Source organism: Gambusia affinis, linkage group LG21 (assembly GCF_019740435.1).
Source record: "Gambusia affinis linkage group LG21, SWU_Gaff_1.0, whole genome shotgun sequence".
Classification (NCBI taxonomy): Eukaryota; Metazoa; Chordata; class Actinopteri; order Cyprinodontiformes; family Poeciliidae; genus Gambusia; species Gambusia affinis.
The window spans coordinates 12,058,768-12,075,769 of record NC_057888.1 but is presented as its reverse complement, the minus strand read 5'-3'; the positions used below and the strand labels follow the sequence as shown (position 1 = coordinate 12,075,769).

Sequence of the window (17,002 nt, the reverse complement as noted above, 5' to 3'; positions counted from 1 at the left end):
TTAGCCAAGTTGCACAAAAGCAGGATTTAGAGATGCACCGATCAATAGACAAGAGATTGAAATCAGTCTATTTTCCCTTATTAATCAGCTCTGATCACTAATCAACAGATCAAAGACAAAAAAATATACATTGAATTTATTTTTTAATGTTATGGATGAATGGAATGGAGCATTTTGTTATTGTGATTTTCTATGGTCATCCAGTTTTTCCCTGCTCATTAGATGCATCACTTCTTTTTACAAATAAACATAACATATAACAGATCAGACCTAGTCTTCTTACACTTAGGAAAAATAACACATTCCTAAAGTTTGGAAAAAAATCAATCGGATTTATATTGTTTATTTTATTCAGGGCTATCAAAGCAGCCCTACAACAGAAGACAACCTGCTTTTTTATTCTATATAGGCTGGCTATATGCTAGCCAGTATTTTACTTGGCCAAAATACTGGCCAAGTTTTTTGTTTACTTGGCCAGTAAACAAAATACATTAACCAGTGACATATAAAGCCCCCCATAACTGGTCATTTTTTTCTTGTTCAATAAATGCATTAAAGTGAACAATCACACTTTTTTCCACCCAGCACAATGACAAGCCTTGGTTTTTGATGCACTTAGTGACTTCAGTAAGAAATTGTAAAAATAAAATGGAGGCAGTAAACTTCTATCAAAAAAACTTGCAGCATATTGTTGCTCTTATGTGGTACAGATCTTAGAATTTTCTTAATGTGATGGTGTTGTAGTCGGACAGTTTCTAACTTTCACATGCAAACATGTACACAAAGCTGGCTATTATAATGGGATACAAGCAATTCTCAAAACTAAACACTAAGAAGTTAGGTCTGTAAAAAAAAACAACCATTTTATCAGAACTGATGTATCAAATTTAACATTCTCTCTATAGGAAGAGAATTTGTCATTTCTTGAAATGAAAACTGAACCAACTAATACAACAGTATTGTAGAGAGAGAACCTTGGTTTTGAATAAAATTATATAATTTAACGCAAGTAAATGCTTAGAACGGCAATAATATACCTGTGAGAATTCTGTTCTATCATCCAGCCACTAAGACTGACTCAAAACAATGTCGCATCAGTAGAGACATGAATCTCTTCTTATGAAGGACATAAAGTTAAGTTGGTTGACATGAAAATATTTTTGACTTTCTGCATTTAGTCATATCCTCATAAAAGCTTCACTGTTTCATCTTAGCCACTGTTTCTACTGACCATATCAGATTCAAGCTGATGAACTCGTGAGCATGTTTTGAAGCGCACGTGGGAGTTGGTCTTTAACAAGCATGCCTGCAATGTGATATTATGCAACCAGAGTGTTTGGCTTTGATTGTAAGCAGGAAATGTGAGACTCAGGCAGTACAATCTCACTTTCTAGTCTTGGATTCTTACCTTGGCAGCCACTGAGGAGCTGGGCTTCTCCAGGAGATCCCACAGTTTCCTCCTCTTCTCCGGGCAGCAGGTGTTATCGAACTCTCCTTCTCCCTCTCTTTCCCTCATAGTCTCAGCCTCCCTCCGCAGCTCCTCGTTCATCTGCTCTTTCTTCTGGTGGTAGCGGGCCTGGCAGCAGGACTCCAGGTAGATCTCGTCGATCCCCCAGTAGTCCAGCTCTTGGCCAAACGACAAGGCGCACATTTCCTCCATCATGTGCAGCTTGCCCGTGCGGTAGAAGTTCAGGATGGAGGTGAAGGCCCCCGGGTGCCGGTCAAAGAAGTACTCATTCTCGTTCAGGCTGTAGTCATCGCAGATCTCCATGAGGGACTCATGGGTGTTGCAGTCTCGTAGCTTGCCAAGCCGGGTCCGGGGCAGGCGATCAAGGGTCCGCCACAAGACCTCATGGTTCAGACCCCCAACATTAAGGCGGACCCTGCGTGATCTGGCTTTGGTGCGGATGATCTCAATGGGCTCGGGGGGCAGAGGTGGGGCAGTTCGGACGTTGTTGGGTTTAGGCCCCGCCATTCCAAGCTTCTCGGCCATGATAATGGAATTGGAAACTTCTTGGAAGATCTTGCAACTGGCAAAGACTAAAACTGGGGAAAAAGTATGAAACTTTTGACTTAAGTTGCATCCTCTTTAGGCAAGTCCCTCCATGGCTGAAAAAAACAAGAGAGAAGACTTCTGAGACAAAGAAATTAAACGTATCCAACATAGAGCACCTCCCTTCAGGTTGCAGACATCCAGTCAACCCTTATGACAGCTGCACAGTGTTATTGATCTCTTTCATCACATTTCTTAGAAAGCATTGGACCAAATCAATGATTCCACTTTACCAGTCAAGGTAGCAGCTTTGCTTTGTGATCCAGCAATGTTGTTTTTTCATAGTAAGGCTTTAATCTCACATCAGCGTGACTCTTATAGCAGACCATAATAAAATTCAACCTTACATATTTATCTATAAGTGTGGCAAAAACTTTGGAAGATTATCCATCTGTCATATGTTTGTTTTTTTGTTTTTTTTTAGCTTAGTTACATTTGGCCTTGGCCATTTTGAATAACAAATTTGATTCAGGACGTGTTGATTCATAAGGTATATTATGTGTGTGGAAAAGAAAAACAATGAACAAAACACACACACAAAAAAAAATTATATATATATGAGTGTGTGTGTACACTGCAGCATACCTGTTACACTGTAAGTGTTCTGTAGTCACTCTGAGCCCCCTAGCAATCCACCACCTACCTCCCGTATCAGTTCTCTTACAGCTCACAAATTCCTTTTGGTCTCAGTGTAAAGTAACAACAGGCTAACAATGTTATTAATGTCCCATTAAATAGCCAGTCTCACCTTGCCGCTGTAAACCAGCCTTTTCATGCAAACTCCTCAGTGTCCTAAGGGAGCAGAGGGGGAAAAACGAGCCGGGATCCCCCTTCAGTTAGGCGGATACGACTGAGGGGAGCACTCCGCGCACACAACGCGCGTCCCTCATTATGTGGAAAATTAGTGTGGAGAGAAAACACAGACAAATACAGAAAGAGGTGGAGGGAGGGAAAACAAAAAGAAAGAAAGATAAAAAAGGTTTTAATCCTTCTCTATGAACGACCACATGGACCGCTTCGCCATCGGAAAGCTGACTGCCCTGCGCCTTTCCAGCACCTAAAAACCTCTGAAGAAGACTGGCTCTCTCAAGCGCTGTCAATGCAGAGACGCCGAGCGCGTAAAAAGAAGGCAAGGGGAAGGAGCGGGATGAGCGAACTGCGGAGTGTCCCGCTGTGTACTACAGAAAGGAGGAGCGGAGAGGCGCGCGCTGCACAGGCTGCACCGCAGCACAAAGGTGATGACCAAATCACACCCGGCAGCAGGTTGCTCTCCCGAAGTGAACTTAACAAAAACAAAGCTAAGCGAAAAATTATGCTTCACATAATTGTTGCTTGTTGTTTCATTTGAATTGTACAAGAAAATCTATACCACGCATGTGTGATTAGAGCAGATATAGATGTGCGGAAACTGAGCGAAATAACAAACACACACCCTTCCGCGTGTACCATAACGCATATGATGGAGGCGCATTTTGCCGCAGAAGACTTTTCAGTGTAATGACCATAAAATGCAGAGTTGCTCCTATTCGAAATGCAGAATAGTCTGTTCCTACTGCACAGCTGTGAAGGATCTTCCCTAAAACAAATGAAAACGTGTTTTATTTTTGCTCTTTCTAATAACTTAAAATTCAGTTTAGATCCTCAACTTCTGTGTCTCCAAAACCCCAGAAAGACAATAGAAAGATAGAAAAACATGCAGCAAGGTTTTTGGGGTATGTCACTTTCTAGATGGAAGTTTTTCTCCCTATTCTTGCTTGCATCATTACAGTCAGATTGAATAGTGCATGTAAGCATCACTTTTCAAGTCACGTTGTCTGACTGTATATTCAATTTCTCTCCGTTTATCCTTTCTTTCAACACTGAGAGTTCTCTGTCTTTACTGAAGAAAAACATCCCCAAAGCATGATGCTGCCACCACTGTTCTGTGAGGGAATGTGCATCCATGGTGATGAACTTTCCATCACACATTGTGTGTTTTTTGGAATGTTGGACTAATATTTATTTGTTCTATCAACAGATTCTTCCACCCAAGCTGTGGATCTCTGCAGCTCCTCCAGAGTTACTATGAGGTGGTTCTCTAATGGCCCCATTGCCTGGTCTGTCAGTTCAGGTGGACAGCCATACCTGGGATGGATTTGTATTATACACTTAAAAAAAATCTAATGTTCCCAAAGATTTGTATTTTGTTTTTATGCACCAAACATTATTTTTAACTTTTCCACAACTTTACTCCTGGCTCATCTATTGTATTACTTGATCTTTGTGATGCTGTTTCCCCAAAATGATGTGTTTCTTTATATTTGTCTCTCCAATTAACCCCCTCCCCCCAACTCTTTATATTCTATCTATTCAGCTACTTTCTTCAGTTTGCATGCATACCAGCACATAGGAATAGCATAAATGTCAACTGAAGATTTTTTTCCACGCCTCAGCAGTTTTACTGAAATTTGATTACACATTGCACATGTGTAATTGATTTGCCTTCCATGTTTCTTCTTTCCTTTGACAAACAATCAATAAGGCTGCATTGACTAAACCAGCCCTTTGTATTCGTGTAGCCCATGTCCTAAACCCCATGGGTATTGCATGTTTGGAAGGTCACTATTTTGTTGCTCACGATCTGCTTCTGGTGATTAAAGGTCACCTAAAGCATACCTGATATAACTTTATTACTTATATTCCTAGGTGTTAGAAAGAGATGTGATGTGGATATTAAATTGCCTCTGTGATCCGGAACATAATTTAACATGACAGCACCCAATTCTGGTAAAAGGGTAGCAATCTCGACCCCCGATAGTGAAATTTAAGATATTAACAAAACTGCTGATGAAACAGTTGTTCATTAGGAGACACATAGATTATCAAGGGTAATTGCCTGTGTCCACTCTTATTAATTTTCATTATCAACCTGGCAGCCAATCAGGCAATCCCCTGAGTCAGTATATACCAGGTTGCGCTGATGTTTCACTGGAAATGATCACCAAAGTGAGCATGGCAGCTTCTGTTGCACTCGGAGCGTGCAGCGTGAGACATGCTTGCAGAAGATGCCTCCCTCCTCTGTGGATGTCAGCCTGCATGCACTGGTTCTCCAGAGAGTTGAAGGCAGCTTGCATCTTCTTTCCGTGTGGGTGGAATAACTCTATTTACCAGCGTGATATCTATAATTACTATCTTAGCAATGGATCAGAATAATTGTAATATGTTGTTTTATTCTCAGAGTGTTTGAAAGTATGAAGATGTTGATTTTTTTTGTCATTTCCATGTAGTATGTGGGCATGTGAGCTTGAGTGGGTTGTCGTGAAAGCAACCCAAATAGTAGCATAATGTTAAGGAGGCAAATTTGACCGGAGAGCCAAATAGAGTTTAATATCCAGTTGGTTACATCAGCTAGCCGACAGTTTCACAGTCATTCCGACTGATTCAGAATGACTGATTCAGCTGTTTTCTTGTTTTCAATCAGCCTCCAGTGACCTCGTAAGTCCAACGGCTGTTTGAATCATTAAACGTAACTCTAAATAGCATGAAAGTTCAATAAAGATGAGAATGTATGGATGGACATCGGTTCTGTACAATTTGCAATGGTTGGGCAGTGGGATTTAGATTAGGACTTGCTGTACAAATAAATTTTATATTGCTGATGGAGGTCGGCCGAGAGGAAAACTTTGAATGTGCAGAAGTGGTTCTGTGTGAGTTTTATTAACTGTCCAGCAACAGTATCTTACCTGTAGTAGGTAACCAGCATGCTAAATGTGGAGGTGTGGTGTGAGCAAGGCTCAAAATTAAAACTTGGTGACTGTCTTAAAGGACAAGTTTAGTGGGAGACTAATGAACTTGTTTCCATTGTTGTAAAAAGAATAGAAAAGTTTAATGGACAAAATATTTCATTGTTATATGAAAGGCCATACGCCATTCTTGTGAATCCTGGAACATTTTTTCCCGTGTTTTTTTATTTATTTCCCGTCTTCTTCCCATTTCCCTCTTCTTCTTTTCTCTGTTATTTTATTTATTTAAATTCACCTATTTAACTGTTTTTGTCAGTGTTGCCAGTTCCATTTTGGTTTTGTGACCTCTGGTGTTTGGATGGCAATTTCTTCAACAAACTTGAAAACAACATACAAAAAATAGAAAAGGCTCTTATGATATAAGAAAAAGATAACCCTAATGAAGACCAAGCGTGCTTGCAATCGTTAATCGTTAAAGGTCAAGGTTATTTTGTTTTGAATTGTTGTACCATAGAGAATAATTGTAAATATTTTCCACTTCATTAATTTTGCCTATTGGATACGTTTTTGGCTACTTGCTTTTTTGTATTTACTGAATTTCTTTTTTCTTGCTGAAAATAAGAAGCCTCATACATTTGAGATATGCTGGACTTTGACAGGGGTTCACTGTGAAGCATACTTGTTGTTTTAGAGCCAGTGGGCACAGAATATCTATCAAAATGCTCCGGACCATGCAGAAAGCAACCGGTCAATGTGAAACAGAGTTCCTTTGCAAATGTCACTCTGCTCTCTGAATCACAGCATCTAATCATAATTTTACCTCCCTTGTTTTTTTTTTTTTTTTTTTTCAATTTCTCTGACTAGCTTTTGCAGTTCAAGTTTTATATTTGTCTTTTGAAAAAAAACAAAGCATTATTATTGCTTATTATTAAATCCAAGCTATACAAACAAACATTGCCATCATCTACCAATTATAAACTGCCTGGTTTAGTGCCTGTGACCTAAAAGACACATAATATCTTAAGTTTGTTTGAAGTCATGTAAAATATGTACAGCTGAATAGAAATTAAAAACTTTTGGAACATGAACACTTTCATGGTGTCCTGCTTGGTTCAGTGTGTTGTGCTTAGTGTGCTTCGTCTTAGCTGTGCTTGAGATCAGCCTGAGGCTCAACCAGGCTGTACCATTTCTGAGAAGTTTTTTGTTGATAGGTTTGGTTTTTACTGAAAGCTTAATGCTTGCAGAAAGTTGGGGGAAAAAAAATATTTCCATGGTCCTAACCATTTATATTAGAGGAGAAACAGATGAAGTAATCAAGTGTCCAAACAACTTGAAACAGTGTCCAAACAACTGAGAGACAAATGATTATTTTGCGTTTCTCATGTGAATGCTGGAATTAACTGTGAGCTTCTATAGGGGCGGAAGAGCAAAAGTCAAAGTGATTTAAATAACAATAAGTAGCATTCAATTGATGTGGAATGCTGTTCTATGAATGGAATGCTTGAATTGAATGATTCTAATTAAAATTACGCATGGTTGAAGAATATATTGATTTCTATTTTACATGGAAATCCCAGGCTGTCTTTTTTTTTTTTTTCCATTAAATATTTTTGGTAAAATTAAAGTAAAAGTGTGCGTGCGTGTATTGATGTGCGTGTGTTGTAGCTCATAAGAGGGAGGAAATACTCCACACACTATTTATTCTATTTGGCTATTTTTAGCTGCTGCCCATGTCAAGGTCCACACTGACATCCACACACACACTCACACACATAGCTACCTACCCTCCCACTGTGGGTGGCTTTAGTATAATGATCTGCGTCACAACCATTAATCTTTGTCATGTCTCCATTCATCCCACAAAGGCACCTGTTCCCCACTGATGTTGTAAGCTTGGCATATTGTGTCAAAAATACCCAGCACACAATAAGAACGCTTTGGTATTCGCCTGTGCAAAAAGACAACTGTAGCATGCAGGGGTCCTCCTCAGGGGTTCAGGGGTCTTTGTGTGGAATGTGTAACCATGCAGCTACTAAACCCTGCTTTGAATCCAACTCTGGACCTTTGCAATATATCATCCACCTCTGCATCTCCTCATGTGTATTATCTTTCCACTCTGCTATCAATCAAAGTGAGGGAACTATGTCCTGAAATATTCTTAAAAAAAACCCAAAAAACAAAAAAAACTCTCTCATTTGACTGTCCACAGCACTCTGTGGTGCAGCAGACGAACACAGATGTGATTGATTTCCACTTCATCCAGCTGGTTATGTTTGCATAATACCTCCCAGCCCATGGGTCACAAATTAAATGGATTTCGTTTTGTGTTTTTACCGTCACTGGCATCTCTGCTGGTGTAGTCTGTTCGATACTCTCGCAGTCATGTTGTCCAGAGCATGCACCCTTACCACAGTCAGACAAAAGAAAAAAAAACAACACACACACAAATGCAAATCTTTGCCCACCTCAGTGTTGATGTTTACCAAAGAGAGAATTCTGTTTCTTTTGTTGCAGCTCATCACAACCTCTGGATTTCAGGAGTTTATAGCGCATTCATCAGCATTCATTGGGGTGATTGGTGCCTCCTCTCCGGGTAGACGAGATACAGATTGCTGCTCCTTAACCCAAAGGGCTTGTGGCAGTGTGGTGATATGAAAATAATGCAGTCAGGCTAATAGGAGCAAAAGCACCTGTGTTGGCATTTTTGACCTGCTGGTGCTTTTGGGGGTTATCTTATGAGAAAAGCTTTTTTGCAGTCCGGGCATGTGTAACACCTCCAGCCTGTTCCAGTGATCACTGTGCGTTGTACGCTAAAGTGAAAGACAGACAGGAGAGGCCATGGGATGCATAGTAATGAGGTAATGGTGATGTTGCTGGCAGGTTAGTTGGACTGTATTGAATTGTTATTCTTTACCTTAAGTTTGTACCTCTTGAGCCCCACTTGTAATATTAATGTCTACTGAATGTGGAAGAAAATAGCTGGATATTTTGGATGTGCAGCAGGCATTAACCATTCTGCCCTACGTTTTTTGTTTTTTTTAGCTTTGTATCATGTTACAATGTTATTTTGAGTGTTGCTGTGATTCTTTCATGAATGTTTGCAGATTGTTTGAGGCATGTCACTTTATCATGTCTGGAAAATGACACATGGCTTCACTGTCTGATGAATAAAAAGAGGTTTATAGGATTGTCTGGAACAACAGTGTCACTTAGGGAAGGTAGTTTTGCATCACCCTGGACTAAAATAATGAAAGAAAGAAGACCTTGTCTCAAGCTGAAACATTTAAACTTAATGGAAATTTCCAGCTATTAAACTGTTAAGCATGGTGTTGGTAGTATAATGTATGAAGTATAATAATAAATAATCAAGATTACTACAAATCAGCAGCTCGGTGACTGAAAGGTGGACACAGTTGGGTGCTCTGGAAGGACAATGATCAAACATACATATGGTTTCTAAAATAGTCTATCCAAAACCCTGACCTTAACCATTCTCAACAGAAAACTAACAGGTTTTTAGATATTGAGTGGCAAATATCTTGTCTCCAAATTGTGTCTAGTGGCTTTAAAGTGTCTCACTTTATGAAAACACAGCAGATTGCATTAATTCACTTACTTGCAGCATTACTTTGTTGAACTCCTCAGATTTAAGTTGTGCACCAATTTTTTGGATATGAGATCAAAACTCCAACCTGAAAAGCTCACAGGAAATCAGTAGAGGCCCCAGATAAATATCACTTTTATGACCATAATGAGTGTTTGTAAAGTTCACACCAGATATGTGGACAATGAAGCTTGGATGCTAATCACATTTATTTCATGCTAAGTTTAGAAAAATTGCATGCTTACACTTCTATAAGTCAGGGAGTTGCGTCAATGCTGTTGTCGCTTGTGTAATTGGGTCCACAGGTAGTGCCGGGTTATGAGTCTCTCTGGAAAATAATGTGACAGATTAATCATTTGGACAGGAAAACCAAACTTTGTTCACTCCAGGGAGGGATAATAAGATGGCATGTTTTTTTCTCTCTCAGCACAGATAAATCAGAAATGCTGGTGAATACCATTCAAAACATGCTATTCAATACATAAAAGTATGTTCAATACATAAAAGTATTTTATGTTAAAAGGGATGGGAGCAGTGGCAGTTTACCTAAAATGCTGGCCTTATATTGATGGTGTTCCAGCTTGGTGTAATATTTAACGTCAAACGTACTTCTGGCCAGATCAGGTGGATTTTGTGATGATGATGATGATGATGAATACTTTATTGATCCCCAAAGGGGAAATTTGTGGGAGCATTTTGTCTTCAGTTGGTTGAATTGGGCAACGTTTAAAGACTCCAGCAGGACAGTCAAATAAAGCAGTACAAGTTGTGAGATAAAAATAATGCCAGATTCATTGTACAAACGTTTTTATCGGGAACCTGTCCTGGAAGTCAGAATTCTTTGGAAAGTCTGAGGTTTCTCAATATCCTTTATCTCTAAATCCAAAAGGGTCGGTCTCTCCCTCAGTGCCAGGATATCCTGTTCTCTCGATGCCATTGAAGATCAGTGGAATCAGACCAACATGTTTTCACTTCAGCCATCATCTCCTCAACACCCCCTTATTAGACTACGCTGTAACATCCAGTCTGCTTTTGATATTAACCTAATCTTTGCAGTCTCTGAAATCAAGTAGTCTTCATTCAGATGCACATTTCTTTTCTTTGAAAATCCTGAAAAAAAGTTACAATAAATGTTTAACAAATGAATGGTTTATATTTATCTTTTTATGTGTGTTTTAAGATTAGTTTCTCAAAAAAAAAAAAAGGTAAGGGAGCAATAAATACTTTCTTTGTTGAACTTTGTATTATAATCACTAAAACAGTGGATATTACTTCCCAAGCAAATATAATTTAATGTTGAACAAAAACTCATCATGGAATGGCTGAATGTCAGCATTATGATTCACTGGTGGATATCCTGGCATTATTTGTATTATGTAAATGTAAACATACGCATTTTAACTAGAGATATACAGAAACCTCTACATTTGTTCTTTTAATTTGAGAATATTTTTCAGGAGTGGAAAAAACTACATGTTAATAGCACAAAATAGATGTAAAGTAATGATAAAATTTTCATCATTACTTTTTTCTACCATTCAAATTGTAGAAAAACATTGAATTAGTGATGTATGACTCCCTGTTTCCTGTGGTTTCTCCCAGACACTCAACAACAACAGAATAGGCCATTCAAATATGGTACATAGTCGTTATTCATCATAACTTGGAAAATAACTCAACTAAGCTGGTCCATAAATGATGCATACACCTAAATTGCGTTAACAAAGACATAACATTTCTGAAAGATGAATCTGAACAGCAAGTTCTGATTTTGAAAAAAACAAACAAAATAAAACAAAAAACACAACAAAACTGGAGACCAACTTTCAATGGGATCACATAAGCCACATAATAGGACAGTAATGACTGCTAAGTGCTCAAGGGTCAGAGTTTCAGCATGTTGATGGGTGGTGGTGGCTGGTGTCCTATAGCAGATAATGAGATACAAGAGCTTTTATTCATCTGATCATGTTCACCAGAAAGGCTCATACTTGATTTTGATCTAAATTTTTCACTTATTAGTCATGATTCTTTTTGAAAAAAGACCACCAAAAGAACAACAATAATTAAAAAGACAAAGGTGCAGCTAAAATAAATATATATACATATTTTTTATCTAGTACATTGGGTTCATCTTTAGACATTTTTAACATATGATTTTTATAACCATGTAAAGTTCCATAGCAAACCTTGATATCTTAAAAATGTATCAGCTATCTCTTGTTCTAACTTATAATGGCACAATGCTAGGTACACATTTCAGTAGATTGACTCTCTGTAATCCTCCCAGTATCCTGCTTGTTTTAACCTTATGTCCGCCATCTACGCAATTATAATCATCCCTATTCATTCATTTTTGTAAGATTTAACAAGCAAAGAAAACAGATTAAAAACATATGCCAACTTACAACTGGTGCAGACTCACAAAATGCATTGCTTTCTGAGAAAAACACATCATTATGAAAAATAACCCATCACAGGGACACTTAAATCTGACATGTTATTCAATTCATCATTGAACACGCGTTCCTAAAATACACAATTCCAGGCAACTTGTCCTAATTTTACAAGTTCACTTCTTACTGCCATTTTCTCCACAAAAGTAGACTGTGTTTTCCATTTATCTCACTTTTGTTGTCACTGTGAATAAAATCCAGTTTACTAAAGTTTTCATACATTTAAAGAAAAGCAAGAGAAAGCGTGAGTTGTTGCTAGCTTTTTTGTGGCTGACACAGTTTTACTTTAGATGCCTCTCTCCAGCTCTAAACACAGAGACACAAGACATAAATTGATACAGCAGAGACTCGAAACTCAGGAACACGGAGCAAATTCACATTAATAAGGTAGTTACAAAAAAACGCTTACATGCATACAAAAGCTGCGATGGACTTGCAACCTGTCCAGGGTGTGTGCCACGTCTCGCCCATTGACTGCTGGGCTCTATTTTATTATAGCGCTCCTATAATGAAATAGAGTGGCAATAATTGAGAATTAATGCTCATACATTTACTCCAAATGATGAGTGTCTGACTAAGCTTGAGCTATTCTGTGGAAAAAAAAAAAAAAAAAAAGAGTCAAAGCTGAAACAGACATAACCCAAACGACCTTGCAACTTTAATTGCAGCAAAACTGGTTCAACAAAGTGTAGACTCAGGAAAGGTGAATATAAACACAAAGCAGACCCTTTATACCAACTTCCAATAATGAATCACTTTATGTTGATCCATCAGATTGAATACCAGTAAAATATATTCAATTCTGTGGTTGTAATGTGTGAAAATCTTTTAGAGTTGTAAGCACTTGCACGGCACTGAAAATGATTTCCAACAGCAACTCAGTTTATTTCTGCTTCTTTTAGTTTTTAAAGTGCATACTATTTAAATACACTGTATTCCATATGGTTTGGGTCTTCCAAAGTCAAAATAAGCATTCAAAGATGTGACATTATACAAGTTCTTTGCAGAAAATGTTGAAATGTCAGGCCCCAAGAGGCAAACAGCTGAAGCTTTACATATTTTCTTCTTTCGTAAACATTGCAAGTCTCCCACAGTCTAGAATACTAAATAAGTATTGCATATTTAATCCTCCCCTCAATATGCAAATTAAGGGCTAGGTACTCAAGAATTTGGGAAATATGTGTTTACATATTTCACAAAATGTAATGGGAATGGCAGGCCTGATAGATGCACTGCAGTTGTTTACTCAAGAACCTTAGCAAGAAACACACAAAAACACCTTCATTTTGGGGATTATTAGAAACACCATTGACAAACGCATCAATTTCCTCTTTTTTGTCTTCAGTGCAAGTTCTCAAGAGGCTCAATTCGGAAAATTCTTTTAATTTTTTCTGAGAAGTAAATATTGTTACTACCTTTTTTAAGTGCTTTTCTGCTCTCGCTCTCTTTCAGTGACTCTCGTATGCAAATACAAACATAACAGCAGTCTATATTGCATTTAATTGACCAGAAAGAAAGGTGAACTAAATCTAGTGTAAAATTTCTCCATAGCTTTTTCTTGTCTAAAGAATACAATATTGTATGTATAAATAGAAATTCTGTGTGTTCTGAAAATAGCCTCAGATGTTAATGTTATGATTGCAGAACATACAATTTGTTTGTCTAATGACTGAATATTTTATTCTTCTTAAGGACGGTGTAATGATCATCGTGTCTGGCTAATGTCACACAGTTCTTTCAGTGGAAGCCATTGAGGTTTTTCTTGCCACTATAAATCTCAGGCTAGCTTCCTTTCCTACCAGTGCCTTAAAATAAATTAAATATTCTTTTGTTCCTGTTGCTTTTTAACCCACCAAAGATCCATGTTGACCCATTACATTTTCTGTAGAAGAAAAGTAAAGTTTTTTCCAATCCTGTGTGAGGTGACGTCATTTTAGCTCAGAAATCGATTTAGGAAAACGCCGGCCACGATTGATTTTTTTTCTTTTACTGTGCTTAAAAATCACACTCATACAAATCCCTATTGACAAGCCAAGTACAGTGCTGATCCATCATGCAGCATGCTTTGGCAGTCATGTGTATCTTATGCCCTCGTCCAAATGTGGAGTAATAATGAGACGTATCAAGATGAGATATTGCTGTCACCTAAAAGGACAACCCCCAAGAGGACAAATGGCTGCTCTTTGGATCATTGCGCCCATATTAACCTTCTTGTGCAGGGATCAGACACAAGCTTATACTTTCATGTGGGAAGGTTATCAAAATACCATTTCTGGGGCCCCTGACAGCAACTCCTGTGGCTGAAAATCTTTCTGGACCTTTCTAAAAGACAAGAGAGAAATAAATCCTTCCAAAGAAAGGCCTCACAGGCATGTGGCAGGAATGGAAATGGCATCCCTCTGGTACACTGAGATAAAGGTTGGACAAGAAACGAGTAGCTAATTAAGTTAATTTTATTTTAATTATTTATCCCTCAAAGTGAGACATTTGAAAAACCCAAAGGGATCATTGAACAACAGTTTCAAAGTGACTCCGCAGAACGTACCAAGTAGAAGTCAGCTCAGAAAAGCAAGAACTACAGTCTGCAGTCGGTTTTCTATAAATTTGTGTAACTGTGAAAAAGTGGATCAGTTTCTGTTCACCACTTGTCATTTACTCTTATTTCTGATTCACGTACTTCCTATAGTTGGTTATAATGCTTAAATTTAAACATTACTTTTCAATGTTGCTTCACTTACTATCCCAGGTTTGTTTGTGTTAGCATTATGTTGCAGTTTCCATCTATTTATATGTTTAGGTTAAAGCTACGGCTTCTGGACTATTGGTTGAATTTGTTTATTTTGTTTCAAAGTACATCATGGTCTTTGTTTTCACTTTTACTCACCATTGCTTGTCCCTCGTAGATCTGCAGCAGGGCAGGAGTATGGGAGTGGCCAGCCCAGCATTTCCTGCTTAAATGGCTGGATGATGTCATTGATCAACTTGTTGGGTTCTACCAATTAGAGGGTTTTCTTTTGAGTATTGCTTTGTTTGTTTTTCTTTAAATTAACTTTTGAGTTATCTTGTATTGCATCGTTTATTTTGCAGATCATTTCATTATGTAGATGAGTTTGAAAATTAGATAAATAACTGTATTCTTGTTTCGCTGTTTAGATTTTGTTTTTTTGACCTGTTTAATTGTGACTTGGTCCACTCAATTGCAGGTGTGTTGCCAATTGGCTATAAAAACAGTGAGTTCTTGGAAGCTTAGTAGGGGGTTGTCAGGGTCAAAAGTAACAAATAAAAGTCATCAGAAGAATCTGGAACTGGTGGCTGATACTGTTTTTTTTTGTTCACCTTGCTGGTCCTTGACCACACTACTGTACAGTGACCCAATCAGCTCCAGCCAGATTCCCTCTTCCTGCTACCTTTCTGGCATGAGGAACTAAAAGTAACATTACTCTGAAATTTTATCCATTTCATTGCAGTCAAAAAAGCTAATTTTGTTCATTTAAGTCTGTTTAATTATTGTGACGAGAATTCAATTGCATCAGTGTGTTCTGGAGACTCAAAGTAAAATGAGGTAGATGAACATAATGTGAGTAGGATAGTGGTGGGGCTCTGTAATGACTTTAAACAGGACAAAAAATTATAGGTCTATGACATAGTTCACTTCTGATGGTGTTAGTTTGCTCATTTTCAGGTGAAAAAGGTTCGAGAAGTTGCGCAGCATTTTTACATTTGGCATCCAGAAAGATAAAAAAAAAAATAAAAAAAAATAATTACTTCTAATTCAAGTAAACTTATATCAAAGCATACAAAAAATACAATATTCAATTTAATAGATAACACTCAATTAATACAACGTCATGATGATGTATAATTACAGCATCACGTGACTCCCTCCCAGTGAACTTCAATCTGAAAGCAGCTTTTTTTGAATATCTGAACCAGGAAATTGTTTGACACTCAAAATTACAAGTTAGAATGGATATAGCAATTGAGGCGTGTGCACCCGCGACACGACGAACAGTGCCTGTTAGTGCTGAAACCAAACATATGTTATGTCGAATGTGCACATGGGTCCGCGTGTATTTCGGCACAGACTTTACTGTAGGACTACATCCCAGCTCGTGATGGCTGATCTTTGAGATATACGTTATTGTTTAAATGTATGTTGTTTATCTGGTGTAGCAAACTTATAGCATGTTTTCTTGTATCCTCTTTATCTGTCTTTCTCTCTATCCTTCCTATCCCCCTATTTTCCTTTCATCTATTTGTCCCACTTCTCTCCTGTTCATTTTTCTCATTTTCCATTTCTCTTCCATCTTAGTGTCCACTGCATGTGAAATAAATTCAAAGCTATATCTAATGAGGATTTTCCCTCTTTTTTTTTTTCCTTGTTTTTCCCAGCAGTGTGGCACATCAAGGAAACGCCCAATGGATTTACTTTCACAAGTGGAGCATTAGGGCTTCAGCTATGAAGATCTGAAGCTTATTTGTTTTGAGCACAATAATCTTAAAGTCATCATCCCTCATTCTACAACAAACAAATTAGCTCAGTTCTGGACAATGAATAATTTAAATCAAAAGCAAGCATACTACTTTTTTCTTTACGTTAAGGGATGTACTCATATACAAAGTCTATTCTTGAACATACAATTTTAACGATACTCCTGGAAATTCACTCAAGCCTGCTGCTGGCTGCTTGTGTGTTTACAGCCTATTGAAATTGTGTTAAATACTGTTGTTTTTAATTACTGCATTCATCAGTCTACACTTTCAGTCATTTGAAATACAGATGAGCTGTCTTTACTCTATTGTCTTCTTTGTATTTTATTGAACTAATTTCTCTGCAACAAAAACCTACAGGATATCTGTCTCAAACTGCCAACTGGTGCTCTTCTGTTAAGAGTAATTTTTACAGTAGTGTCAAACTAAAAGGTTAAAAAAAATGCACAACAGAGTAAGTCTCTAAGTCTGGGCTAAGCTAAAAGACATTCAAAAATGCAACTCAACTATGAATGAGACGACGCTGAAAGCACACTGATAAGGTCATAAATTCTGATCTCAATCTTGGCGTTCTAAACTAAATGATAGAGTATTTTGGAGAAATCAATATTCTGCCAGGATAGAGGAACAGATGATTTAAAACTGCTGAGATAAAAGCAGAACATCTGATAGAAGA

At 37.8% G+C, this 17,002-nt stretch overlaps 1 protein-coding gene across 6 annotated transcripts in view; it reads right to left on the bottom strand.

The window, feature by feature from the left end:
* kcnb2b (potassium voltage-gated channel subfamily B member 2b) overlaps positions 1–14,778 on the bottom strand; it is a 101,963-nt gene extending 87,185 nt beyond the window's left edge. The window contains exons 1-6 of one of the 6 annotated variants that reach the window (XM_044104640.1): positions 14,720–14,743; positions 14,103–14,157; positions 12,245–12,338; positions 9,926–10,489; positions 9,625–9,707; positions 1,409–2,109 (exon numbers count right to left, since the gene is read on the bottom strand). In XM_044104640.1, coding sequence (XP_043960575.1) covers positions 1,409–1,993 — 585 coding nt within the window. In that variant the 5' untranslated portion in view covers positions 1,994–2,109; positions 9,625–9,707; positions 9,926–10,489; ... (1 more) ...; positions 14,103–14,157; positions 14,720–14,743. Of the gene's footprint in view, positions 1–1,408; positions 2,110–2,638; positions 3,279–8,240; positions 8,329–9,624; positions 9,708–9,925; positions 10,490–12,244; positions 12,339–14,102; positions 14,158–14,719 lie in introns of those variants that run through there. The other 5 variants (XM_044104641.1, XM_044104643.1, XM_044104645.1 and 2 more) reach the window with 5 other exon arrangements.
* Positions 14,779–17,002: the final 2,224 nt, after the last annotated feature.